Below are 27,242 nucleotides of genomic sequence, written 5' to 3'. Positions count from 1 at the left end.
GACATTCACAAATGAATTATGAAGTAACACGAGAACAGATGCTGAAGTGAGTGTGGTACTGTAGTACATTTGTGCTATATCTACTTTATCTCATAAGCTCTCTGTTCTTTGAAACATGCCTGACCTAAATTGTGTTTTTGAGCAGCTGGTGTGGATTATGTGGGGATCAGCCGGAATCTGGACTTTGCACCAGGGGTCACCGTGCAGACAATTCGTGTGACCATCCTGGATGACCTAGGTCAACCGGTGCTGGAAGGGCCAGAGAAGTTTGAACTGGTGCTTCGCATGCCCATGAATGGTATCCTTGGGGAGCCGAGCAAGGCCACCATTCTCATCAATGACTCTGTTTCTGACTGTGAGTAAAAATCTTGATCGTGACCATAATCTATTGAGATGGGTGCACTTTGTGATTTGTGTTGTTTACACTGTACGTCTGAAGTTGATTTATGGGTTTAATCATGCCGTTCTAGTGCCAAAGGTGCAGTTCCGCGATGCTGTGTATGTGGGCAATGAGAACTCCGGGAAGATCTCAGCTATTGTATATCGTAGTGGGGACATCAGCTACAAGTCCACAGTACGCTGTTACAGCAGGCAGGGGACAGCCCAGGTCATGATGGACTTCAGCGAGAGGCCCAACACCGATGCATCCATTATCACCTTCTTACCAGGTAGGGCAGTAGAACCAGTATGTTTTCCTTTGTATGGGTTGTGTTTTTTCACACGGAGGTGGATAATTAATACGTTCGCCCTGTATATTTTTCAGGAGAGATTGAAAAGCCTTGTGTACTGATACTAGTTGATGACACAGAACATGAGGAAGAAGAAGAGCTGCGTCTTGTGTTGGGAAGCCCCAAGAGTGACTCTCCATTTGGAGCATCCATTGGAGTTCAGAATGAGACTCTTGTCAAAATAAAAGATGACGCAGACAGTGAGAATACTTTATTTTCTTCTTGTTCTTCACAATCCATCTGCAGAATTATTGTTATTACAGCATGTTTTATCAAAGTGTAAACAATATTGCAGGAACTGGGATAACAAATCCAGAAACACGCTGCAGCTTTTATATGTGGTATTCTGAAAAGTTTTCTAGCCTTATTAAAACTGTATTCCACGCGTTTTCAGAGGCCATTATTAGCTTTGGAGAGACCAAATTCAGTGTGAATGAGCCCAAGGACAGTGGCCAAGTCTCTGTGGTGAAGATCCAAGTGGTGCGTTTCGGGGACACCTCCAAGGTCTCCGTTGTCCGAGTCCACACTAAGGACGGCTCCGCTACCTCTGGAGAGGATTACCATCCTATATCTGAGGGTAAATAATATTGACAAGTACCTTTATCTGTACAGTGACAGTCTGGAATGTGCTGGAAAAACATTTGCCAAATCTCTCTTTTCTTGGCAGAAATTGTGTTTAAAGAGGGTGACACAGAGCACTATGTGGAGGTGGAGATTTTATATGATGGTGTCAGAGAAATGAGGGAGGCATTCACTGTTCACCTGAAGCCTGATGAGAACATGGTGGCAGAGACAAAGGTGAAAATGAAGATGAATTAGAATATAATATCTCCCTTGGTAACTATCACATTACAACATAGGGGCACTTTGTTCTTCATTAACATCCTCTTTTTGCCCTTGCTTGTCAATCAACAGATGAGCAAAGCCATAATCTATATTGAGGAAACCAACACCATGGCAGATGTCACCTTCCCCTCAGTGCCGAGAGTGGTTTCTCTGCTGCATTATGATGACATCGACAGGACCAGAGACTCTCTCCCTTTGGCTGGATACCCCGTCATTTGTGTGACTGTATGTCCCAGCTGATATACCAATAAATACTTGATTTACTTCTCAGCCCTGCTAATGATTTATTAAGTGCTGCTTTAGACTGGTAAATACTTTAAATGCAGCAGTATTTATCGGATGTGCACACTTTGCTCAGTTATTATCTATTTGAATGGTTTATCATCAGTATAGAGACCTAACTTAACCTGCTGAAGAGGTTTTTGGATGCATTTCACTTACAAACATGTTTTGTATTTTCCCTTTTATAGGCTTGTAACCCCAAACACCCAGACTATGACAAAACCGGCTCCATCTGTGTAAGCGAGAACATCAATAACACCCTCACTCGTTATCGCTGGCTAGTTAGCGCCCCCACTGGCCCAGATGGTGTCACAAGCCCTATGAGGGAAGTAGATTTTGATACCTTCTTCACCTCGTCGAAGCTCATCACTTTGGACTCAGTCTACTTCCAGGCTGGTTCTAGGGTTCAGTGTGCAGCACGGGCTGTGAACTCTAATGGGGATGAAGGTCTGGAGCTGAGCAGTCCCACAGTGTCCATTAGCATGGACAGGGGTAAGTGCAGCTCATTCTCTAGCCTGAAATATTTAATCTCTTGTGAAAATGGCTCAACATGTTAAGCAGCTGCTGATAGTGTCCTGCACTCCCACCACAGTACTTAATGTTCTTGCTCTGACACAAAAATGAAACAAAGAACAATTTTCTGTAGAGATTTTTTTCGAAAACAAAACATTTAATGTTTGTTTGTTCATGGTGTGGTTGCAGGAATGTGCCAACCTCGTGTTGCAGGCACAGTGGGGGCTGAGCCCTTTACTGCCAAGCTGCGGTACACTGGCGCAGAAGACACAGACCACCCCAACCTCATCAAGCTAACTGTCACCATGCCTCACATTGACGGTAAGAACACCAGATTGGATGTTATGAAGTGTTTTCATCCGTGAAAATATCTCTTAAAGGCAATTTGTTGATTTAAAATCTTAGTCGTGCTGGGAATATCGTGGTTTATGTTACTCATCAACCAAATTCTTTTAATAAGAAACTATTCCGTTAGTTTGTCTTTAATTATTAATGCAACATTCCTAGAATTTCAATGTATGTGTTTTTTTTACAACACACCTAAAATAAAAGACAAAACACAAAAAACACAACATAACACATAAAGAAATTATCAGTATTACATCAAGGCTATCCTGACCATAAAGGTGACTCCTGATAGTATCCCCTCATATACTGTACAAAGTATACACAAAGTATACATGTACTGTAGAAATGTTTTCAGAACCTAAATGCACTATACTCTAATGAGTTGATCATAAACCATTACCACTTATTGAGGAGGTCCCTTCCTATTCAAAATTTTAATTTCGATCTTTATACTTTACATAGAAGTGCCATCATAGATTATTGTAATTTTATTGATTGATTGTTTTCTCTGTATCTTCCCTCAGGTATGTTGCCTGTAGTGTCCACTCGGCCTCTCTCTAACTTTGAGCTCACACTGAGCCCTGACGGTACCCGTGTTGGCCACCATCGCTGCTCCAATCTGTTGGACTTCACTGAGGTTAAGACTCATTATGGCTTCCTTACTGAAGCCACCAAAAACCCAGAAGTGATCGGCGAGACCGCGCCTTACCAATACAGCTCTTCCCTCAGGGGATCAAGTACACTACGATTCTACAGAAACCTCAACTTGGAGGCTTGTTTATGGGAATTCACTAGCTATTATGACATGTCTGAGCTGCTGAGTGACTGTGGAGGAACCATTGGGACTGATGGACAGGTAGGTAATCCCATCTTTGAGATTCAGATCACTTCTGGTTTGTCATCTCTAGACATGAGGTGTACAGGGTCAATAAAGCAGTGGATCCACTAAGAATGTGGACTCCATTCCAAAATCCACCAGGATTTCCACTCATAATTAATCATTTACAACCATAGTAATCCTTGCTTAGCTGCTTGGTTTTCTTTTAAAGACCCTAAAGCAAATACGAAACTCTGGAGACATCATTCATTATTGTCTGGAGGTCCATGTTATCCTCTGAAGTAATGACAAACCCAACACTCTGTATTCTTCAGTTTCTGGTATTTCTCTTGTCAAAGCAGTAAGTCAATAACCAGCAGTCTCGTAAAAAATCCTATTTGTCTGTTTTGCTATGTGCACAGTGTGTTTGCAGCAGCAGCTATTATAGGTGTAACGAAAAGGAGACTTTACAGCCCTTTCTGTTCTCCTGGTACACATGCCTTGCAGCCTTCAACATTTGCATTCACCTTGGAAACCACTGTTAGTTGACTTGCAGTTAATTAAGGCTGAGAGTGATAAAGAAGGGCTGGAAGAGTGCATGGGGTACATCATGGTGAACAACTCCACTATGTTCCCTGCTGAGGATTAATTAATTAAAGACTACAGCAATGGCAAATATATTTAGTTTACAGTAATTCAGGAAAGTTTGTGAACCTTTTCAATTTTTTATATTTCTGTATAAATGTCCTTATGTAACTATGCAAAGGGAACCCGCTAATTGTAGAAAATAATCCAATCTTAAATATTTTGTATTTGTATTAGTTTTTCTCCAGTATCTGATTGTATAACTTTAATACTTCACTCATAGCAGGCTGTCCTGCAAAACAGGCCCAAATCATTAAATTCCCACCCCCATATTTCACAGATGGGATCCTACGTCTGGAACGTAGTGTTTGGTTGTCATCAGACATAACTGTATCTCACCCATTCAATTATCTTTTCCACTAAGGTGTTCTATGGTTTTCAGAAATCTTTGTTGGAGCCATGACACACTTCTACATACCGGTGTCCAGATCAACACTTAATAGTGATTTAATCCAGATTTATCATCTGTAAATAGAGCAGAGCCTCAAAGTCTCCTGCTTGTCATCCTAGTATTTAACTGACTCTAATTTCACCTTTAAGAGCATTAATCATCCTAGAAGTTCATAAGAATAAGATTGGATAATTTCCCACAATAATAAATTCATTTTAGGACTTTAAATTCCGATTATATTTTAGGATATATGTATTCTTTAATGGCCACTGCACCACTGTATTGGATTGTTATATTAATGGATCTTCCTCATTTTACATGGCTTTAGGTTTATTTAATAACCAAAGCATCACCAGGGTGATAACAACTGTCTGGCCTGTAGCCACATGATACAAACTTGAATGCAGCAGAAACGTCTTGATGAGTAAGCAGGCTGCTGTCAGTAATCTAAACTTTTGCTCGGCCAGTAGGGACACGTTGAAGTCAGAAATCAATAATGCACAAACCTTGCAATTATTAGCAAGCTTGCTAACTGCTTCTTTTTACTTTGTTCATTAGTGGTCACATTGACCAGAGATAATCCAATAGTTAAAAAACACAAACGTTATTAAAGAGATAAGTGGTTTTGGACTCAGCAACTGCTTAGCCTCAAAATCCCTAAGAACACACATCTGCGATAAAGACACTCCCATCAAGGGGAAGCGTGGTATACATTCACCTCTTGTACAGCTCTGTATGTAGATTTTGTTGCTATGGTGACTGCTGAACAGAGCAAAAGACAGTATGTAGATGCATAGGCTGAGGCGCCACAGGTCCATTTTCAGAATCTGTAAAACAGGATCAATGGAAAAAAAATACACCGAGTTTTTGTGGGTGCCCCTGTGACCTGAGCAGTCCTCTAAGTGGACCGGAAGGCTGAGCAGAAACAGCTCTGTGCAGGTCGGGGCCAGTGTCATGTCATAGTGTAAGGCTTAGTGTCCAGCTTACGTGACCACAGGAATCTATTAAGACCCAGCAGTTTCTGTCAAAAGGCTATTCTGCAACTCATTTGCCTGAGCTCTCGGCGCCCAGAGGCATAGGCACGTCTCCACATGAACACAGAGCCAGTGCAGGCAAGTACCTCTCACAGGTCAGTGGAAAGTGCAGATACCAGAGAGCACTCCCTCTGAGGACTTTAACCACTTGGAATCCTTCGACTGTTGTAGCAAATCACGGTGTTAAATAAAAACCTAAACACACTATCATTTAGACACATTAAATGTTTTACATTATTCTAGCTGAAGGTAAAAAATGCAGTACTATACTTGTGTACTGTACCAGTGCATAATTAGCTATTTTACTACTCCCAATATCTCCGTAAGAAGTATCAGCTGTATGTGAAGTATCAGCTGAACCTTTCGTTTTGACACAGTATGTTGTTTTTCCTGCAGGTATTGAATCTTGTGCAGTCCTATGTGACCCTGCGAGTCCCACTTCATGTCTCCTATGTCTTCCACTCCCCTGTCGGAGCAGGAGGATGGCAGCATTTTGACTTACAGTCAGAGCTGAGGCTGACATTTGTGTACGACACTGCCATCTTGTGGCGGGATGGTATTGGAAGCCCACCAGAGTCTGAACTACAAGGCAGGACTTGAATAGTAGTTAGCAATATAAGATTTATTGGAAATGTGAATAAAATTGTGTGAAAGTTGTTTCTGACTGTCTTTGCAGGTGCCCTCTATCCAACCAGCATGCGTATAAATGGCCAGGGAAGACTAGTAGTCAACTTTCGCACTGAAGCTCGATTCAGAGGCCTGTTTGTGTTTGCACATCCAGGTACAGAAGCGAAGTTTGACGTGAAATGCAATACTGCTTTGTGTCATAATATTTTGTGTGAAATTTTTGAACTTGTGTGTAAGTGTAAGAGTGGGTTTACTCTGTGGCAACGCATTTTACACTTTACAATTTAAGGCTCATTATTAAAGCTTAGAATACTGTGTATTTTAAACCTAAACGTGCTGATTTTCACTGCTATGTACATATCATTAAGACAACTAATGTATTTTTCCATCAGCTACACCACTCACCTCTATGGTTATGTGTGCGGACCACCCTGGTTTGACCTTTAACCTCAGTCTTGTGAGGAATGAGCCAACTTACAACCAACCTATCCAACAGTGGACTTTCATCTCAGATTTTGCTGTAAGAGGACACTTTGTTTTCCAATTTCATTGTTTTTGACACCACATTCTTACTGATTATAATTTGCCTCCTCAGGTGCGTGACTACTCTGGCACGTACACAGTGAAGTTGATCCCCTGTACATCCCCTCCCAGCCTGGAGTACACTATCCCTCCTGTCTGCAATCCCAGAGAGCCTCTTACCTTTGACCTGGATATTCGCTTCCAGCAGGTAATTTTAACTTATCTGATGTTTATTGAGCCTTATGGTAATTAAATTTAGCAGAGCCAGCATTTGGAAGAAGTGGTGGATAAGTCAGGAAATAGACCTAAACATTCTAATCACATAACATTTATGGAAACTATAACAAAGCAAGTATGCATAAAGTCACATATTTTACGTAGAATTAAATTAAATATGGACCACTACTGTGCATTTGAAAAAGGTGCCCTTGAAAGTGAAATCAGGATGATTCTCCTTCATTCATAATTTCCTGTATGCCACATCTCCTGTCTCCAATTCTTTCATTGATTTCAACAACCTTGGAGGAAAATCCCTTCCTATTCACTCTATCCAATTATGTACTCGTGAACTTGCAACTCTTCTCACTTACTCTGAAAGGAATAAATATCTAATTAAATCCATTTAGCTACATTATACTCACACTGCTATGTGTCTAGCTCCTTATGATGATACTATCAAACCACCTCAGAATCAAAATACAACAGGAATGACAGAGCTGAACAAACTCATTACTCCAAATATAATGAAAGAACCCATTAAATGATCAATTATTATTATCAGTTCAAGGAGATGTGGAATTTCAAACCATACCAATACATGCAAATCATTCCACTGACAGGTGAAATAAATAAAAGCAAGCTAATTCTCACATTTTTAGAAGTTGTAATGTTGCTGTTTGCAGCTCCACAAATGTGTTGGTCTGATTATGCAAATGTGAATGTGAGAGTTCTGGAGCTATTTGCACATACAAGCAAGATTGTGAATTCACATTCTGACAAATCTACAAGTGACAAGGCATTCTGCACATATTGCACCTGAAGCTTATTTGCCGTTTGTCTGCCTTCTTTGTGTTTCTAGGTTAGCGATCCTGTGGCTGCTGAGTTCAGTCTGAACACACAGATGGTGTTACTGTCTAAACAATCGCTCTGGCTCTCAGATGGCTCCATGGGCTTTGAACATGAGAGTGACACTGCCTTCTCACAGGGTAACACAGTAACACACAGTCCTGCTCATGTTTAGCTTGTGAATTAAACTTTCTATTACTTTGTTCTCGTTGGAAGGGGAGGTTGTGAAGGATGTAATAGTCACACCTTCTATCCAACCCCTCTTAACACCTGACCCAACCTGGTGCAGGTGTCTTCCAACAAGATTATTAAAGTCTTTAAAAAGTCTATGACATATCTGTTCTATTGACTGTAGAAAGCACAAAAGTCGTAGAATGGTGGTAGCAAAAGTCCTAATGTTGCTAGATAAAAAATATTTTATTACAACTAAACATGGTTTTTAAATGGTAATTGGTAAACTAAATTTTTCTTTCCTCAGGAGACACAATTTATGGTCGAGTGATGGTTGATCCAGTGCAGAACTTGGGCGACTCATTTATTTGTAACATAGAGAAAGTGTTCCTATGTACAGGAACTGATGGGTATGTCCCTAAATACAACCCCAGCAAATTTGAGTTCGGCTGTCTGGCCGATGCTCCATCGCTCCTCTACAGATTCAAGATCATTGTAAGTGAACAGAAACTTGTCTCTTGTCACATCATGTGTTTTGTGTCTATTCAAATCTGAATATTCACTTCACTTTGTTGTCGGACTCCAGGACAAGGCCCAGCCAGAGACACAAGCCCAGTCATTTGGCAGCGTAACGTTCAATGCCCTACTGGCCGTAGATGACCCTGGCGCTTTACCTTTAGTCAGACAACCTGGATCAGATGGTTTCAGAATGGATTCCTCGGCTCTCTTCCAGGTCAGTATGAAAGTCAAGCACATGAAACCTCCAGTTAACACACTCAAATTGTCTATATTTCCAAATTTCACCATGTGCAATGCGCTGCAGAAGTTATTTTTTGAAGGAATTTACGGTTTTGTTCCGCCAAGCTTGTAACTCTAAGGCGACTGTTATAAAAATGTGGTATCCAACGGAAAGTGGATAATAAAAGTCTGAAACTTACTGTACTGTGTGGGAGTCACATAAAGCGACCATCAAATATTTTTTCCAGTGACATTTTACTTTTCCTTCTCAAAGAGCAGAGAGAATAAAAAACACTGACTTTAGACTTTGTGTCCTTAAAACCTTATTGCAAGTGCACAATCATAAGAGCTGGCCTTTATAGGGCTTCTGATGACAGGATCAAATGTATGACTCAGCTCTCCCCCTTTTATTGAGTCCAGTTTGCTTCTTTTGATCAGTGAGGTTGTGTTTCTTGGCTTGTTAAGAAGAAAAGGTCAGTATCAGTATCTCTGCATACCTGATGTGCATTTCAAATGACTGGAAACTTCCCTGCTTTTCAGCTCCATTGTACAGTAACTGTACAGGGTATATTGTATGTTTGACGTGACTTTGTATTGTTTATGTCTGACCTACAGGTACGCCTTATTTTCAAACCAATAACTGTTGCTTTCTCCAGGTGTCTGCGGGGAGAGAATGGTTCATTCACACCATCTACACTGTCCGTTCTCGGGACAATGCTAACCGTGGCATAGGGAAGAGAAGCCTGGAATATCATGTGATGAGTCAGCACACAAATCTGCTGAGAAAAGCGCAACATCGCACCAAAAGATCAGTTAATGATGTGCCAGACATAACAGAGGAGATCGGTGTGAATAACAATCGTGGCACCAACATCCTGCACATCACACTGGACCGCAGCAGCCAGCAGAGGACGAGCCCAGAAAGGGAAATCTTCACCAAAGGCATTATCCCCCATGAGCTCAACCAGAGAGACAACAGTGATGACAGGCTGGTGCTTATAATTGGAGTCTTTGTTGGGCTGCTCCTCACGGCTCTCCTCATCATTCTGATAGTGTTGCTGGTTCGTTCCAAGCGGGAGAAGAAAGACATACCCAAGAATTCCAGCAGCGCAGAGCCCATGATGACACAAGGCCTCAGTAACAGTGACAGCTCAGAAGTCTGACAAACAGACTGATGATTGAGAGTTTTAGTTAATATTTTTGTTTTGCAAGTGCCTCACATTTAGATAAAAAAGTGGAAGATTTTGGTTAAAGCAACACAAATTACAAGAGCTTTGATTCTATTCAGAAATCTACTTGAAATTCCTGCATCGCTTCCACAGCCGTGGAGTGGTCCGGACACAAACTGTTAGTAGCTGTTTCAAGGTACTTGTCAAGTTGTCAGCACTCACGTATTGATTTGCTTTTGATGCCACTTTATCCAAAAAAAAAAAAAGGTGTGTGTTATGTTTCCAAAGGTGCTACAGAAGATGCCTCTCAACTGAAATGGTTTCTGGTGTTTAGATGAGTACTTCAAGAGAAGGTGGATATTTTGCATACTGTATTAACTGTTAAGGCTTTGTATGTTTGATTTGCTGCGTTGCAAAACTGTCCATAGTTTGCTTACACTGGGTAAAACTTATAGAGATGAATTTGTCCTTAGATTGAGTGTGTTTTTAAGAAATCACAGGATTATTGAGGTGTCATTGGTTTGTCCTGTGTGTTCAGTAAGACATCTACTCAAATAAAACAAATAAATCATGTGAGGGAATATTTGTTTTCTTGTACTTATGTTTTTGCATGTATTTGTTTTTGTATTTTAACATTGTTTAAAAGTGTAAAAAAAAAAAAGTCCAAATGCTGATTTTACTTGTAACAAATGTGTCTAATCTACTGTATTTCCACCATTTTGTATTTTGCATAACAGTATATTCCATGAAAAGCAGTATTTATCAATAGGTATTTTATTATTGTTAAATTCCCCAGATGTTTAGTTGCTGAACCACTGTATCGTTTTAAGACCTTATAATTGACACATGACAGAAAATCAAATTAGAAAAGTTTAATTGCTGGGAGTCTTCAGTGTTGAACCAACTTTTAAGACAGCTGGTCTGCAATGTACAGTACAGTGTAGTATAGTAGTAGTTCCAAAGCCACTATTTGAGAAAGGAATCGTTATTTGTGGGGATGAAAACATTGACTACTGTAGCTTAATAGAGATTACTGGGTCTCTAAATTCACGTAACAACAGGACTGTACGTTATTTAGGCTGTTTAAATTTTATGTCAACTAGTAGAGTTCACTTAAAGGGAATGAAATGTTTACCCTCAATCGTCTTTATTGTCAGTAAATTCCTCCCAATTCATTACTTCTAAATGTATTTATTTATATTTAATGCATTGTTATTTAGTGCCAACAAAAATCATCAAATACCATTTCTCCTTTTTTCATTGATTTAAATCTGTTTATGTGCCATGTTCGCATCAAAACACTGTACACACAATGAAACCTTACACATGTTTACCATGTACAAATGTTTTGATTTGCTTTGTACTGTCAGATCCAGGCACCGGATTGCCAAAGTATCTGATTACCTCATAATAATGTGTATCGTATAATACACACTGGCTTCATAATCATACTTTCTAAATGTAATTTTTATTTCCAGATTTACTTTAAAATTTATAACAATTCTATGCAACCTGTGAGATACCTTCATGAAATACCCCAAATATAAGTTGTTGTTTTTGTTTCAGTGCACAATTTGCTTGCTAAATTAGTTTTGACACTGGTTCTTTTATTCTGCTCTAATGCATTTTGAGCTTTTTTATGCACATGTACTGTATGTATGTATATACATATGTATTACCTATAAATATACCCTTTAGTTGTTTTGGGAATGGTTATTGTTAAAAATACATACTGTATGTGCTGTAAGTATTTGTAACATAGACCAGAAGCACAACATGGTCTGCAAATAAATAATTTTTTCAAGAAAATGTGTTTTTTTATTAAATAAATGTGTTATATGACATTATTTGATCCAGGTTTGTTCACCAAACCTTAGTATATCAAAGAGTTCTCACAGTAAACTATCATGTGGACTATGCCTACCCATCTCATTACCACCATTCAGTGATGCGGGTTAATGCACAACAACTCAGTAAACCATGTGCTTTTATTACCAGTGCATATTCATAGAGAAAACAAAATTGTCTGTATTGGTGTGACACAAACAGCGTAGAGTGAAATGCTTCAGACACATCTCAAAAAGACGAGCCTTTGAATCTTTACAGATATCTCGGCTCCTGTTTGGCAACAAGTCAAACAACAGATCAGGTGCATGAAATACAGCAGTTTCCTGGTATAAATAAGGTCATATCCTGGAGTTTATAAATGTCCACACCACTGTATGGACGATGAATGTTGGTGTTTGGGTGTTTAGCACAGTGCTGTGGGTAATTTTGTCACATCAGTAAGTTACCTGCTTTCTGCACCTGGTCTCTCTTCTGCTGTGGCACCAGGCTTTCTTGTGACATTACAATAAATGAACACTGGGGGGAGCAAGATCAGCAACAGCTCTACTAGTACAGTTTTTTCCTTGGATCTAACTGGGTTAGCTTACAATAGGCAAGTGTACGCCAAAGTATGGAGGAGTTTGTTGGCAAATGTCATCTCATAAATTAAATTTGAATAATTTTGTAACTGTTATTTATGAGAAATGAAAGAGAAAAAAAAGAAAACACAAAATTCATACTAAAAGTTCCTGTGACATTAATGCCAGAATGAAGAACAATGAAGTTATTTGACATTGTTACTTTGATGGGGTGGGTTTCCTGAGATATGTATAATATTTGATTATTCGTGGTTTGTACTTTGATCAATAAAGTCCATATCCTTACCCACTGACTCTGAACAGAGAAACAAAACACGAGTTTGCAGCTTTGGAGAAGCGCTGAACTTTTCATGTGTGGGGCGGTGGGGTTATGGGGTGGGGTTGGAGGGTGCTGAATTCTGCTTTAAAGTGAAAGTGTCTTTAGGAAACAGGGGGAAAGCGTGAAACTCAAAAGAAAAGAAAAAGACATCAGCTTAGAAAAATAATTTGTAAATGCTGAGCTAGTGTATAAAATAAATTAAATTAGCTTTTTCAGTTTGTTTTTCCCTTTTAAAACAACAGATATTAACAAAAAATGATAATTGTGCTGCTTAGATTAGCAATAAATATGACACTCTTCATTTAAGCATGTGCTGGATATGTTTCAAGAGCACACTTTTTAACAGCTGCCATACATACATGTTTAAAATCCTAGACTTCTTGACTTGACTCCTTGACTGCTCTCTGAATAGCCAAAAAGCTGTGTTTCAAAATCGCTCCACATACACACTCAGTGAGCTAATATACACAATATACATTTATGTATATACAGTACATACAGCAAATCAATGCACAGATGGTGGTGACGTTTTATGTGAGATAACAGTATAGGAGAAATTGTACATTTCAAGAAGCATAGCGCTGTTCGTTTCACTGCAGGCATTAACTAGTTCATGGGAAAAGCAGCCGACGGGTATACTGTGTTGTTGTCTAGGAATCAAGATAAACTAAAACTTCATGCATTTGTACAAGTTATGGCTCATTAAATAATTGTCCTACCTCTCCTAAATCTCCTACCCTATCCGGTCTCACACAAAGTGTGCTGAAATAATACCATCAGTGAAAGTTGCACATTCTCTAAAACCAGTCCTCATCTCCGTTTCTTGTCCCAAGGATTCTACATCACTTCACTTTAAAAACAGCCTTTAACACACATCTTAAGGAGAGTCAACTTATGTTCATACACCTAATTACATCAAATCAATTTTGATGCGAACATCAAAAGGCTGTGTTGGAAAGGTAATTGCACCCTGTGGAATACATTTGCTTTGTCACTGTCCGTTCTTGCAGCGGCGAAGAGGCCTGCGTCAGGTCTCTACTGCAGGTAGCGGTAGACCTTAAAGCAGTGGTTTCCAGAGTCTGCAACCACCACGTGACCATCAGATGTGAGGGCCAGGCCCTGGGGGCCATAAAGGGGGTCCGCTGATGTGTTGATGTAGGACAGAAAGGACCCTGAGCTGTCGAACACCTGGTTGGTAACACAGCATAAAGAGGTTGGGTAAGTGAGTGATTTACTTAAACATCTTCTCTCTAGGTTCAATGAGATGTAGTTTTCTCAAGCTAACCTGAATTCGACTGTTACCCCAGTCAGCAACGATGATGTTTCCATTGGTATCCACAGCGACGCCTGTTGGAGCATTGAACTGACCGTTTCCCTCTCCGTGGGATCCGAATTTAAATAAGAACTCACCATCTGCACTGTACACCTGCAAGGGACAGGAAGATGAGAGCATGAAGCTTTGTTGTAACACATAATAAGTCAACAGCATTTGGTTTACTGTAACTGTGGCAATATAAATATATTCAAATAGAGATTTAGATAGATCAAGTTTATTACAATGAAAATATTTTCAGTAAACGATACCTTGACTGAGTGGTTATGGAAGTCTGTAACCACAATTTCATTTTTGTTATTTATGGCCACAAAGTGAGGACCTGGAAGCAGCAGACAGAGAAGGAAGAAGGAAGATGTGTCATCCAGTGCTTTACAACATATAAGAGGATGTTCCACGCTGTTTTTGGACTTTGAAAACAAGGCACACAATGATCTCAAAGTGACTCAGTGAGTTGACATGGGACAACAATGAGACATGACAGGACTAATGCATCAGCATGTAAACATGTTCTTAGTTCACACTCACGGTAAATTAGTTACTTACTGAAAACAGGGCCAGATTTACTAAGCTTTTGTTCCAGTGAAATGTTTGCATCACCTTTTTCTAAAGGAAAAGAAAAGGTCCAAGTGAGAAATAATATTGAAAATACAAATAAGTTTAAGTAACTGAAGTCCAACTGTCTTTGCAATAACTGAAACAATATCAGTGAAGGTTTCTTTAAGAAAACAAGAAATGCAAATTGCTATCAACAGCAGTTGATTGAGAGGCAAAGGCACCATCAGTCATTACAGCATCATGCATTAGTGTGCATTATGCCCCTGCCTATGATAATCAGGTGTATTTATAGTTCAAAATGCTCAGTGCAGGAATAAATGACCACAAACAAACAAGCAGATTAACATCATGCAAAAAACTTATTCTGAATCGGAATAAAATAAAGGGTGTGAGAAAAGCAGATAATTTAATAATACAATTAGTTCAAATGAACAGTTCTGTAAAGCATGAAATATAAATGAAATCTGTAAATCTGGCCCAACCACAAGCCCTGGCATATGTATTCCTGTGTTTATCTCAATCTTTTACCTATAAGAGATATCATTAATGACATGGCCACATGGTAGGTTACTTGTAGTAGCACACAGTACCTGCGAAGTGTCTGTCTGATGTTCCTCTGGCGCCAAACTTTGTCACCAGCTTTCCATTTGACTGGAAGATGAAGACACAGCAGGCCTTGTTATCAACCGTGATGATATGGCCATTCCTATCCACAGCCACACCTTTCGGTCCCATCAATCTTCCAGCACCAATTTTGTTCTGTGACAGGAAGAGGAGCAATTTGATCAGTGGAAATATATTTTTTCAGTTATATTTTAAAAAGTTATTTTATTTTCTGAGACCATCCACCTTAAATTTGCCATCTGAGGAGAAGATGCTAATCCATCTGTTATCATAGTCAGCTACAATGATGTCACCATTCATGTCCACTGTGACTCCTGTAGGGCGCTGCAGCTGTCCTGGAGAGCGACCCCTGACCCCAAATCTCATCTTAAACTGACCATCATTGGAGAATACCTACAAAAAGACAAAATTTAGTTACAGTCATGAGCTGTTTCAATGTTAAACAATAGAATTAGCCATTGCAATAGTATTGTACCTGTATGCACTGATTGTTGCTGTCTGCCACCACAATTCGTCCATTACTAGAGGTCGAGATGCCTTGTAGGTTAGTGAATTCTCCTTTATCTCGCCCTCTTGTTCCTGCCGAAGTCAACATTAGGTTTTGTTATCCCACAGATGAAGACCAAAGCGAAATATTCTGCATCATCAGGCATTCAAATAGAAGTAAGTGTGTGCTCTAGTGGAAAACTTCATGCAGTTCAGTCAGCAGCTGCGATAATTAAATTCAGAGCTAGCCTGTTTTTCACCCACCTACTCTGTAGATCATCTCATCCTCTATTGGATTTTCCTTCTTCTTGGTGGTGCTGTACATGCTGGAGGGCCTGCGCACAGCCTTCTGCCGAACATGACCTCCTCCTCCACTCGGGGACTTCACTCTTCTCTTCACATCGTCTGGTGACTGCAAGACATCTGACGGTTTGACAGCACGCAAACGGAACGGACTCCCCCTCACAGGCTGTTCATATAGCAGCAAAGAGAAGGTGTATTCTCCCTCCGAGCGGATGACATATCCAACCTCATAGGTGCCATTTTTGTTGTCTACCACCTCAGCTTCAGTGCACGCTCCATCTCCAGAGACAATCTCTGCCCTTATAACAGCGTTACCAGTCTTCACCAGTTCTCCATTTTTATCTTTTGTTGTGACTGTGACGGTGGTGTGCTGGCCGACCAGTGCGTGTCGCAGGCCTTCACCGGTGGCTACACTAGTATGGCCTACAGCACTTGTTGTGATCAGGACTCCCAGATTCTGGATGGAGCGTCTCAGTCCATCAGTCTCTGCTTGGCATTCAAGGTGTCCATTTTCATGGGGATGCTCGGGAAAGTTGTGTCGCGCCAGGGCACTGACACGCTCACTCATTTGTTTCTGGACCAACAGGACCTCAGTGGCACTACCGTGGCTCAGGGCCTGCTCTGTGAAGTTGCAACTGCTTTGAATGTTTTCCTTGCCCTGAAGCAAAGACGTCAGCTGGGCTTGAAGCACCTGAGAATGTCCAAAGAGGAAGAAACAGACAGTCAATGGTGCTTGGTCTAAAACACAGGACATTACAGCAAATTTTCAAATTAAAAGACCGCTGACCTTCTGCTTGGTGCTGCAGATGTTTTCAACCTCAGTAATGAGAGCAGTCTTGCGCTGGTGTAAGGATTTCTCCAGCTCATCAAAAGTGTTACTGATTTCAGTCACTGCCTCATTTTTCCGCTCCATAAGCTGCTTGGAGATCTCATTCACAAGCTCAATGGCGGCCGCCAGCTGAGGTAGTCTGCCAGAAGAAAGCAGAGAAGGTTAGCCAAAAATAAAACTTTGAAATTATCATTCGTTCCAGTACTTTACTTTAAACCATATATAATCCGTTATGCATTCTGGATTAAAGCACTGACATTTGTACCTGTTGCGCAAAGTGTCCAGCTGATTTTTAAGCGCTGACTTATGCTGTTCCAGCACATCCCGCAGAGGAACGGTCACATGTTCCCTGTGTTCTCCTTCTGTACACTCCAGACACATGGCGGTTTCACATGACTCGCAGTAAAACTCCATCACCTGCAGGTGGTGCAGTGGAGTGCAAGACAACTGAACATCACATTTCTGAGGATAAATTTAGTTGTAAAATCACTGATTATAAGAAAACATATTTATGTGAATCACTGGAATAATACACAGTTTTTCACAAACCTGGTTTTGTCTAATCAACCCTGTGTCCTTTTGTTTAACTTACCTTGCCCTCGTGGTTTGGGCAAGAGAGGGGAGGACAGGCTGTAGCTGCACTGGCCGACTCAAGGACATTGCAGGCCTCAGGTCGGCTGCATTCTGGGTCTCGTTGTAAGACCTCCATAAGGTTAGTGATGAAGAAGTTATTCTGCAGGGCTGCCACACCCTTCTCTGGCAGGATGGATGTCTGTCTGCACACTGGGCAGGACAGCGTCAGAGACTGGGGAGGGATGTAGTTCTGTAAACATCTAAACAAAGGCAAGATGTAAAAGAAATCAGTGAGTGGGCTGAGGTGGCATAATAGCACTCATTAAAAGGTCAGCATGGAGTCAAAATGCAGAACTTTTTTAATACTTGCTCTGAGAACAATGCGATTCTGGTGCTTACAGTTTACTAAGCATAATAAAGGCCCTCATTATTTAAATAACTGTGATATCTCCTCCATCTGAGAACAGCAGAGCCGTTGAAATCAGGGCTTGTTGCCAACAACACTGTGTCATAAAGGATGCTGCCGGCTTTTTGTGGCCAAGTTCAGAATGATTGTTTGCCACAATGCCACAATGATGAGAGCTGGTGGTGTGATTTAGAGTCATTACATGTAATTTTGAATTTTCTTTGAGCATTCCTATTTTGCAAAGAATATATATATATATATATATATATATATATATATATATATATATATATATATATATATATATATATATATATATATATATATATATATATATCTCACAGGCAGAGGTAATACAGAAGGTTATTATATTAAATTACTTGCTATTGACTTTAAAACTTTACTTTTTGCTTTCTTTGCTTTTACAGCTAAGCATATTATGTAAAGCATAAAGTCTAGTACATCTTGTCCTAAAAAAGGTTTCTTAATTTTTTTAATTTCTATGAATTTGACTTTAAATGTTTTATATTTCTAATCTAATCTGATTGTATCTATAAAATACATAATTTGTGGCAGTCTTAATTGTTTTCCATTCCTTTTCTATTTATCATTTTATCTTATTATGCTTCTTAGCATCCAGTAAAGCACTCGAGAGTGCACTGTATGAAATGAGCTGTACAAATGAAGTTTGATTGATTAATTCAGAGCTTACTTCTCACAGAAGGTGTGCAGGCAGGGTAGGACCTTTGGGTTGTGATAATGGTCCAAACAGATGCTGCAGACCAGGAACTGTTTGTCTATCTGCCTGACCACGGGGCTTGTGCTGCCTGTCTCGCGCTTAGCCATGGTGACGGACATTCAAAGGATGTACAGGGACCGCTTAACCTGCTCATACAGAGTGGAAGAAACAGGAGAAAGGTCAAGAACGCCTTGAGGAAACTGTCAAACAGGGTGAGGAGGGTGTATTCACTTACCCTCAGCATGAGCACAGGGAATATATGAGTCATAACACTGTTAACGTTATTAAACCTCATCCAAGACCAGTATCTGCCGGCATTTTTCACTTTCCTTCCCTCATTAAACATTCAGTAGACATTTTTCCACCAACCTCTACATAGCTATTGTTGTTTTTTTTTTAACTGAAAACTCTAATCAAGCTAATGCAGTGGAAGAAAGATGAGCTATGTTATTAACACCACAGGGCGGGACTCTCAACCTAGTGTAACAGCCACCCAGTGTGTTTACAGTGGTATTAAAAACTACAGTATATCTGTGTATACAGTACATAAAATATACTGTTGATAAATGACACTTTGTGTTTATATTGTAACATGCACAATATCCTCAGTTTTATTATCCAGCGTGTGATCAGTGAGATGCTGTTACATGTATCACTCGGTCAAACACACATTACCTCAGCATACACATGACATGCTGAAAATCTCTTATTATGTACATAAGCACAGAAAGGCTAAAGACTGCAGGCACACAGCTTTAATATAAGCGATAACTACTGCTTACAGAAAAGCATTAACATGTACAAAGTCAGAAAATATTAAGCTCCTGGCCAAGACACCTGGTGATCATGTCATTAGCGACTAGCTCCTTTTTCACTTTTGCCCTCGTTGTCATTGTAATGCTCCATCATGTAACAACAACTGAGGCCGCATTGTTCCTCTTGAATAAAAGCTCTCTAGATTTCATAACAGATGGATTTTAGAAGAGAAATGCTCATAGGATAATTTAAAGAGTGATGTCACATGATTAATTACTATAAAAAGCCAATTATAGGACAACAGTGATCAATAAATCACAGGTTCGGTGGTTCAGCTACTGTTTCTTTCTGGACACATGTGGAAGTGTCCCTTGACACCCTGTAGTAGTGCCATCATGTATGCACAGATGTCCAACATAAATTTCCCCATGGGTATCAAAAGTATATCAGTATTATTATCTCAAGAGTAATTATAATTAATCTCATATATTAAAAGAGTAAAATATTGCTCTGTAACTACAAGGCTTACAGACTAGTCCAAGACTGGTCTGTATTTTATATGAAAAATTAGAAACACTCACAATTACTTTCAATGTTAGTGTGAGTGGAAAAAGTATGTGAACCCTTGGTCATGTGCTAGAATACCTGGAGTTATGCCAGCAATGATTTGAAGGCATCATAGGAACTGGCTAACATCTGTGTTCATGAGTCTACAGTATGTAAAACATTGAACTAGCAGGGTTTCTATGAGAGGAGACCTTGAAGGAAGCTGCTGCTTACTAACAAGAACATTGCTGCACACCTGAGGTTTGCCAAAGAGCACATTGACACTCCACAGCAGTGTTGGCAAAATGTTTTGTGGACTGATGAAACTATACTGAACTATTTGGAAAGAACTCACAACACCACAGTTGCCATAAAAAGATCACTGCATATCATCATGAAATCTTCCCCATCCCCAATGTAAAGTATAGTGGAAGAAACATCCTGAGTGTTTTGGGCCTGCTTTGCTGCGTCAGGTCCTGACCAGCTTGCTGTAACAGGGGGGAAGAAGTGTATCAAAAATTTCTTAAGGATAATGTGAGAATGTCTGTACGTCTATGCTGAAAGTTCTATGAGCTGGGTGATTCGACAGCACACACTCTTTCTAGCCAACAGTTGTTCCAGACAGTAAATTAATCCTCAGAGTAAACACAAACCCTTTCTTAGAAAGTATTGCCAACTTACACATCACCACCTCGTGCGTCACAGGGCCATGACTGAACAATCCCTCAACCTCGCCTCATCTTTGATCCATTGATCCACAAACAGGGTTTGTAATCTTGACTGTGTGGTTGCATTCACACAGCTGCAGTAGAAGTTAGACCTGGAATGGGACTAACATCTGGTCTGCAAATCGTTTAGCATCAGGAGCTAAAGCTTCCTACTCTGACTCTCATACAGCATAACTAGTCCCCTTTTTCTTTGAGAGGAAGGAGAAGGAGGAAGTTTTACAATAACACTCCCTGAATATTTCCTAGCTCCTTCCGCTGACTCCCAGCTGACTGAGTTCAGGGACCACCTGTCTGAGAAAATTCACAGTGAACTGGGTTCTCGATCTCGTTCTGAGCCAGTGGGGCCTCAAAGACAGCTGTCCCTCTCTGCAGTGCAAGGCAGTGAGCTCTAATAATGGCATTCCAGCTCTGCTCACAGCTTACCAGCCCACATCCCTTCCCCTCCCTTCATTCCTCTTCTGTTTTTCCATTGTCCCCTCTTTTTTCTCTCGCCCTCAACCACATAAATGTGCTCATAGCTTTGGCAGATCTCATCTCAGTTTCAGACGTCTTGCAGGTTTTCTCAGGCATGCAGTCCACATTGTTGCTACTTGCCAAGTGATTACAAGGGCTACTGATTAAGGAGCTCTGCCGAGCCCTTTCACTGTCCACACAACCAGCCCTTCACCCACATCCTCTGCCTCCCCCTCCCCTTGTTTTCTCTCATAAGCCCTCCCCTTCCTTTCACATGGGTTTGAATCACAGCAGCTGAACGGTGACATCAGGAGGAAGCTTTAAGAGCCAAAGCTGTCAGGCTCCTCCTCTCTCGTCTGGCTTGCCTCTGTGTTTAGGGCTGCAACAGTCTTCCCCCACCTTCCCTTCCTCCCTGCCTGTCTGTTCAGTCAGCAGCCGTCCTCAGCCCAGTTCCTCCCAGTGTCCTCACCACAGAAAGAGGACCTTTCTTTACAAACGGTCTCTCCCTGATAGCAACTCTTAGTTGGGCATGTGCTTAAAGAAAACCCGGATCACACGAGCAAAAGCTACAATGAAAATTAAACGACAAAAATACCACTGAAAGATAGATTACATGCAATTTAAGGTCTTTGTTAAAACACATTTAAGAATCCTTATAAATGGAGTCACTCTAAAAAAGCTGTGAAACAGTTGTTAGTTAGATTAAACATTAACAAATCCCTCATATGAAGATATAAAGTACAGTAAAGCATGACAGTGACATACTGACTGAATATCATTTGTAAATTTGAAGTGTACTTTGAAGCTGGATGTGACCGGATGTCCTCACGGCTTTGTCATGATCAGCACTTACATACAGATGAAGTCAATTAGCTAAGTCAGTGTGTAACAGTGTTTTCTCTCTTTGGAGTGAGTTCCTTCTCTCTGTCACAGCAGATTGTGACGCCTGCAGAAAATCCACACAACGTGTCTGTTTGATAGCAAAACATCTCTTGCCACTCTCACCCAGCATTACAGTTAAGTGGCTTAACGTCCTCCTGCAGGGTCAGGCCCTGTCTGCCATCTGGATTACTGTGCCTTCCAGACTCGATCATGCCCAGTCAACCCAAATCTAAATTAAGGGAAACACACCACATGGGCACACAGAAATCTGGCCTGACAAATTAGCACCAGCGAAACAGAGGCAGCGGTTGCTTGTAAATAGACCGGACTTTAAGGAGGTATTGCATTCTTAAGTTGAGCAGTTTGTGTGCTAAACATTCTTCTTCTCAAGACGGCGACATGTAATATGAATAGTTTAATTGGATTTCAGAAACATGAGCTCACAGTCAGAGAAAACATCGCTCTCAGCTTAATCTGCTTGGAGGTTGTCTGCTGCATGAGGGCAGGATGCCATGTCCTGCTCTTCAACTCTCCTATAACGTGAAACTTGTTTTTGTAGTTGTGCATTGTGTAGTCGGACTAAAGAGCTACACTTTCTGCAGATTCTCTCTCTATTACCTTTCAGTCAGAAGACACTGACTCATATCTGCTAGTCCAGTACATTTCACTGCTTTGTAAGGCAAAATAAATAAATGAAAGACACCTTTGGCCTTGTGACTAATCAAATGGGTTTTGTTATATTTTGTGGATGACTAAATGCTTCACTTAGAGCTGCTGACTACATCATCTGTGTCTAACGCCAACAGTTGTTCTTAATTATTTATGAGATATATTACATAATATTCTGTTAAAAGTCCCTACTAAATATTATTTGAAGTCAAACTTATAGCAAATAATAATTATGTGTTATTATAATTTTTCAGTTTTTAACACTGCAGATTAAATTTCTGTTGCACTGGGATGGTGACAGTCTCAGTGGCACAGATCTTGAGACCTAATGATAAAACAAAAGCATTAGGACTGTGTATGATTCTTTCTGACTAAGGCATTATTATAAAATAATAAAGATACGCCATCATGTAGAAAAATATGTGTAGAGTCAATGTACAAAATTGTCAGACTGATGCTAAAACTAATTAATTCCATAGTATCCACTTGTCCATTACAGCTTTTACTATCATACTATCATTGTGATAGGATTTAACTGAAAGCCTATAAATGGTAATGGATAAATTGTAATCTGGCCCTTAAAGCAGGCTGTAATTTGACCATTGTTAATATCATTCCCTAGCTGTGACTATTTAGGATTCCAGGATGTTTGCACTTCAAGGGCCATAAAAAGAATTTTCCCTTCCCTGCCTCTTCCTCCGTAGAGGGAGGAGTCTTGAAGTCTTGAACTCTGTTTCTCAGCAGTATCTGTTTGCTATTTCTGTACTGTATCAATGGTAAACTATGTGCACCATTATTCAGAAGATGTCCTTTGTAATTTTGTTACATGAAAGTAGGATTTTAGACTTCGACTTATGTTTATTTCAGACGTCAGCTGTATGGAAGACCAGTAAACATCAGTGATCTGAAGAAGAAGAAAAAGAAGTGTTTGTTTGACCTTTGATGTTGTGCTGTCAAGATTATGTTTAAATATAGACAGTTGTTTCTGTTTCCATAAACTGCACGTCATTATGCAGTAATTGTTCCTGCGTATACCTTGATCTGAGTAGAAGTAGCCTGCTCAGTTTTGATTACTTTAAGGAAGCTTGTCGTGTGTTATTCAGAGTCATTTATTGCAGTTGTATTAGCACAACCATCCAAAGAGTCCTTCTGCTGTCTAGAATAACAAGGTTAATGTCGACATCAAAACAATACATCCACAGAATCAAGTCCCTGAAAGTACACTTCTATATTTTGGGGAGTGTAAAGACGCTGCTAGGGGGCCAGTGAGGGTGCCTGGCTCTGTGATGATTCATTAAACATATTCGCACAACACAGAAACCTCAGCTCAACCTAACAAGTTCCCTTTACACCTCACTGCATCAAATGAAGGAATCTGTCTCCACGCATCAGGCTCTGTCTGGACATTACAGCAGTGGACGATGTGTTGCACATCATGAAAGCAAATATGTTCAACACAGACTCAATATAAGGCATAACTATTGTTTTTGTTTTTTTATTGTGAATTATTTTATCCACAACCCACTACTCAGTGTATTAATTCATTTTTTATTCTTCCCTGACTGTGTGAGCCTGAGTTGAGTCGTCTACAAATAAATGAATGATTAACATTTACTGACAAAATCAGTGCATCACCAACACTGAAACACAATGGAAATGGACTCTAATTATAAAGTGCAGTTGGTTAGTGTAGTACAAAAGACTAGCGCTGCAGTTGTCTTTCATCTTTCAGGCATTAGATTGAGGAAGAAAAAGACCCATCAACCAATGAAAGAAGATTAGATAAAGTGATGAAGGGATGATATCATAAGTACACTACTCAGCAGTCTTTAATCAAGACTTACATGAAAGGCAGTCATTTGTGTCTCTACCTTGAGGCCACTGTCACAGAGGCTGACAGAACACAATGCAGCATGCAGGCAGTGCATCTGCAGGCACAACATGCACTGCAGATTTTATAAAAGGTCAATTACAGTACACAAGCTCAAGCTGCCTGCGACCAACTGCATAAGAGCTATAGAGTGACTGTGGTATTTAACATGGTGAAACCATGTCTTACACATGTTGTTCTGTGCAAACGAACTATGATTTAATTTAATATTTTTGTCCTGCATGGGAGATTTGGTTGCAGAACCTATGATTACAGGTTAGCGAGGGGGCTAAATGTTGAATATTAAGTGTCTTAATTAATCAGAGACATCCAACATTACATTTAAAGGAAGGCCCAGGTAAATGAATGGAACAATTTCTGTCCTATTTGTTGCGCACAGGTTATGACAATTTATTGTCAAAGGCCTCATTTAAACAAGGACATTTTAACCACAAGATTAAATTATTAAAGCATTAAATGTGAAGATCAAGGCTTTAAATCATTAAAGCATTAAATGTGAAGATCAAGGTGTCTTGATTAGTCTATTTCCTTATCAGTGTGGTCATAATCAAGCAATCAATCTGCCTATCTTGTCTTCTGTGTGGGTGCAGTGGAAATTGATTTTGACAGCAAATAGGATTTGTGCTACATTTCTTTACATCTTTACTGCCTCTGATCAAATTAGTATTCACACTTCGTACTGTACTATATGTGGTCACTTCAAAGCTACAGTTTGAGATCAGTTCCACACAACCTGCACTTGGTTATTTGTTAAAGATTGACAAAAATGTGTGTTTTAGTACTGTATGACTACGCTTGGTACTTATTTGTACCACATTGTCTTGTACAAAACACTGTCTTTTGTACCTAGAAGACACAGACATAGTATCCGACTGCAACACTATATATACAAGCTGAATGGAAGCCTGATGCCCTGAGACAGACATGACTCCCTTGAAAACTATCTGGCTTTGGCTCTAGCTTCCAGGACCATCTGCAACCTCCCAGTGACCCAGAGCAGGAAACCATCTGAGTACAACCATGTCCACCAGCTGCACTCATCTAGAATGTGACTTTTGAGATAGTTTTACAAAAAAAGGTATGCCATCTTCCAGAACAAAAGACAAATCAATAAGGAACCACTGAGCCATCTGCTCACAGTCTAGGCCAGGCGTGTGAAAATGATGCATTGGCTGTTGCTGCAGTACAATGCAACACAGAAGAGTGACATAAGCAAACAACACGCTGATTGACATGTGGCTCACATAGCCTCCCATCATTATAGCCCATACAAATTCAGATCAGAAACCCAATGAAAGATAACTAATCCTCTAACAAAAGAGCATGAATTCTAGATTAGAGAGAGCCAAGCCCTCAGACTGCAGCAGAGATGCCCACCTGCTACAGAGCCGGTAGCCAGGGCGTCCTAGGAGCTAAAATGGAGAAGTGTGTGGGTTGGTTGAGGAAGCAATAAAGAGGCAAATCAGTCCAATAGTTTGTGTAACGGTGATTCTTAAACAAGCAGGGAATAAAATGTTTGTACTCATTGTCTACCATGACTGTTGAATATTAAAAATACAACGTATCACAACATAGAGTACACCATGGTTAAAAAGTACAGCCCCTCTCTACGAATGTACAGATGCTGGGTGGAAAGGAGTAATCAATTATTGATCTGCTCCATTCCCAATCATTGTATCATCACGGACTCCAGATAATGGTGCAAAACAGGATGAAAAAGCAGGAACACAATACAATAAAAAACATGTGAATAGGCAGATTGTACTCACATGAATTCCCAAGAACAGGGAGTGGAGTGTCAGCATTGCAGGCCGTAGAGAAAGCTTCCCATTGTCAGTGTCCCAACCCTCTACAACAGAATCCACAGACCGGGCGACAGAAAGGAAAGGGCAGGGTCTGTCTGGAAGAAGAAGGGGACAGTAAGGAAGAGAAGAAGGGAAAGGAGGAGACGGGGGGGAGTGGTTACATGCAGCTTTAGTCAGATGACTGATGGGTGGAGCCGAAGAATCCAATAGCACAGAGAGGGGGCAGGGAATATGCAAAAGAGATGAAATCTCAGGAACTGACTGAGGGAAACAGTCTGTCTGGTGCAAAGGGGTTTGGCCTTCTTAGATTCCACCCAAAACCCTTAAAAGGACAAAGGATGCAGTTTATTACCTTTAGGCTTTGCACTATAAGAGTACAAAGATTTACTGGAGTGTAAAGACAAAGGTGTACCACAGTGAGGCTTTAATCAAGGAACTGACTGCAGTTTAGTAGTTTAGTTTCACACTATGTTTCCATTTTCATGTTTTCATGTTTATAACTGTAAACAAGGACATTGCTGATTATATGTAGAGTTTGAGCTAAGGCAGAGTACCGGGTGTGTACAATCAGCAGGGAATTCCTGCTTGTTCTAGTAACACAGTTATTTGGGTAGAGACAGGTGGTGTACAGTATGGGGGTGGGGTCAGAGCACTTGATGAGTCTGTTGAATATGTAATAAAATAGGTTGCTAATAGAAGGGGGAAATTCAGATTTCCTCGTAGTACTGAAAGAGAGGTGTGGAATCTGTCAGTGTGATATGTTTGTGTGAGAGGGAGGGTGACAAAGAAAGGTATGACTAAGACACAAGCATTGTATTTTTATATGGATGCACTCTGTGAGGCTGCTGTGGTGGTGCAGACGGTGGGGACTTTGTTGGGGGTGGGGCTTGGGGTGAGGAGCAAACACACTCATCTCTGGGTTTTATCCTGCAATGTGGAGTTGCCATGGCGACTCTTTCCATCGTATTGTTAAGATGGCTGCTGCAGTCGAGCAGCATCAGCAGCACTGAGCAGGTCACC

The 27,242-nt window shown here is 40.3% G+C and overlaps 2 protein-coding genes across 2 annotated transcripts in view; one reads left to right on the top strand and one right to left on the bottom strand.

The window, feature by feature from the left end:
- Positions 1–11,702, top strand: part of frem2b (FRAS1 related extracellular matrix 2b) — a 50,207-nt gene extending 38,505 nt beyond the window's left edge. The window contains exons 8-24 of the mRNA XM_026376123.1: positions 146–355; positions 471–668; positions 764–928; positions 1,123–1,305; positions 1,396–1,526; positions 1,644–1,799; positions 2,045–2,348; positions 2,559–2,690; positions 3,242–3,573; positions 6,001–6,193; positions 6,281–6,385; positions 6,624–6,751; positions 6,827–6,961; positions 7,832–7,958; positions 8,297–8,484; positions 8,576–8,722; positions 9,384–11,702. Coding sequence (XP_026231908.1) covers positions 146–355; positions 471–668; positions 764–928; positions 1,123–1,305; positions 1,396–1,526; positions 1,644–1,799; positions 2,045–2,348; positions 2,559–2,690; positions 3,242–3,573; positions 6,001–6,193; positions 6,281–6,385; positions 6,624–6,751; positions 6,827–6,961; positions 7,832–7,958; positions 8,297–8,484; positions 8,576–8,722; positions 9,384–9,890 — 3,341 coding nt within the window. The 3' untranslated portion in view covers positions 9,891–11,702. The remainder of the gene's footprint in view (positions 1–145; positions 356–470; positions 669–763; positions 929–1,122; positions 1,306–1,395; positions 1,527–1,643; positions 1,800–2,044; positions 2,349–2,558; positions 2,691–3,241; positions 3,574–6,000; positions 6,194–6,280; positions 6,386–6,623; positions 6,752–6,826; positions 6,962–7,831; positions 7,959–8,296; positions 8,485–8,575; positions 8,723–9,383) is intronic.
- A 168-nt stretch (positions 11,703–11,870) lies between these two features.
- On the bottom strand, positions 11,871–26,352 carry LOC113173112 (tripartite motif-containing protein 3-like). Its single transcript, XM_026376429.1, has 13 exons — positions 26,187–26,352; positions 18,466–18,638; positions 17,367–17,607; positions 17,040–17,191; positions 16,733–16,913; positions 15,907–16,636; positions 15,632–15,735; positions 15,382–15,549; positions 15,123–15,291; positions 14,521–14,580; positions 14,226–14,296; positions 13,927–14,067; positions 11,871–13,829 (listed from the first exon to the last, which is right to left on the bottom strand). The coding sequence occupies exons 2-13, from the start codon at positions 18,609–18,611 to the stop codon at positions 13,677–13,679; spliced, it is 2,316 nt and encodes a 771-aa protein (XP_026232214.1). The 5' UTR covers positions 18,612–18,638; positions 26,187–26,352; the 3' UTR covers positions 11,871–13,676.
- Positions 26,353–27,242: the final 890 nt, after the last annotated feature.

This window comes from Anabas testudineus, chromosome 13 (assembly GCF_900324465.2).
Source record: "Anabas testudineus chromosome 13, fAnaTes1.2, whole genome shotgun sequence".
NCBI lineage: Eukaryota > Metazoa > Chordata > Actinopteri > Anabantiformes > Anabantidae > Anabas > Anabas testudineus.
The sequence above is the reverse complement of the archived record's forward strand: the minus strand, read 5'-3'. Positions and strand labels throughout refer to the sequence as shown.

Bases quoted from the DNA above. Each gene is read 5' to 3' on its own strand.
- LOC113173112 (XM_026376429.1), bottom strand. From the start codon at position 18,611: ATGTCCGTCACCATGGCTAAGCGCGAGACAGGCAGCACAAGCCCCGTG. The intron at 17,608-18,465 runs GTAAGCTCTGAA...GCCTTTGTTTAG, and splicing joins CTGCACACCTTCTGTGAGAA to ATGTTTACAGAACTACATCC. The intron at 14,581-15,122 runs GTACTGTGTGCT...CTTTTCCTTTAG, and splicing joins ATCAGACAGACACTTCGCAG to AAAAAGGTGATGCAAACATT.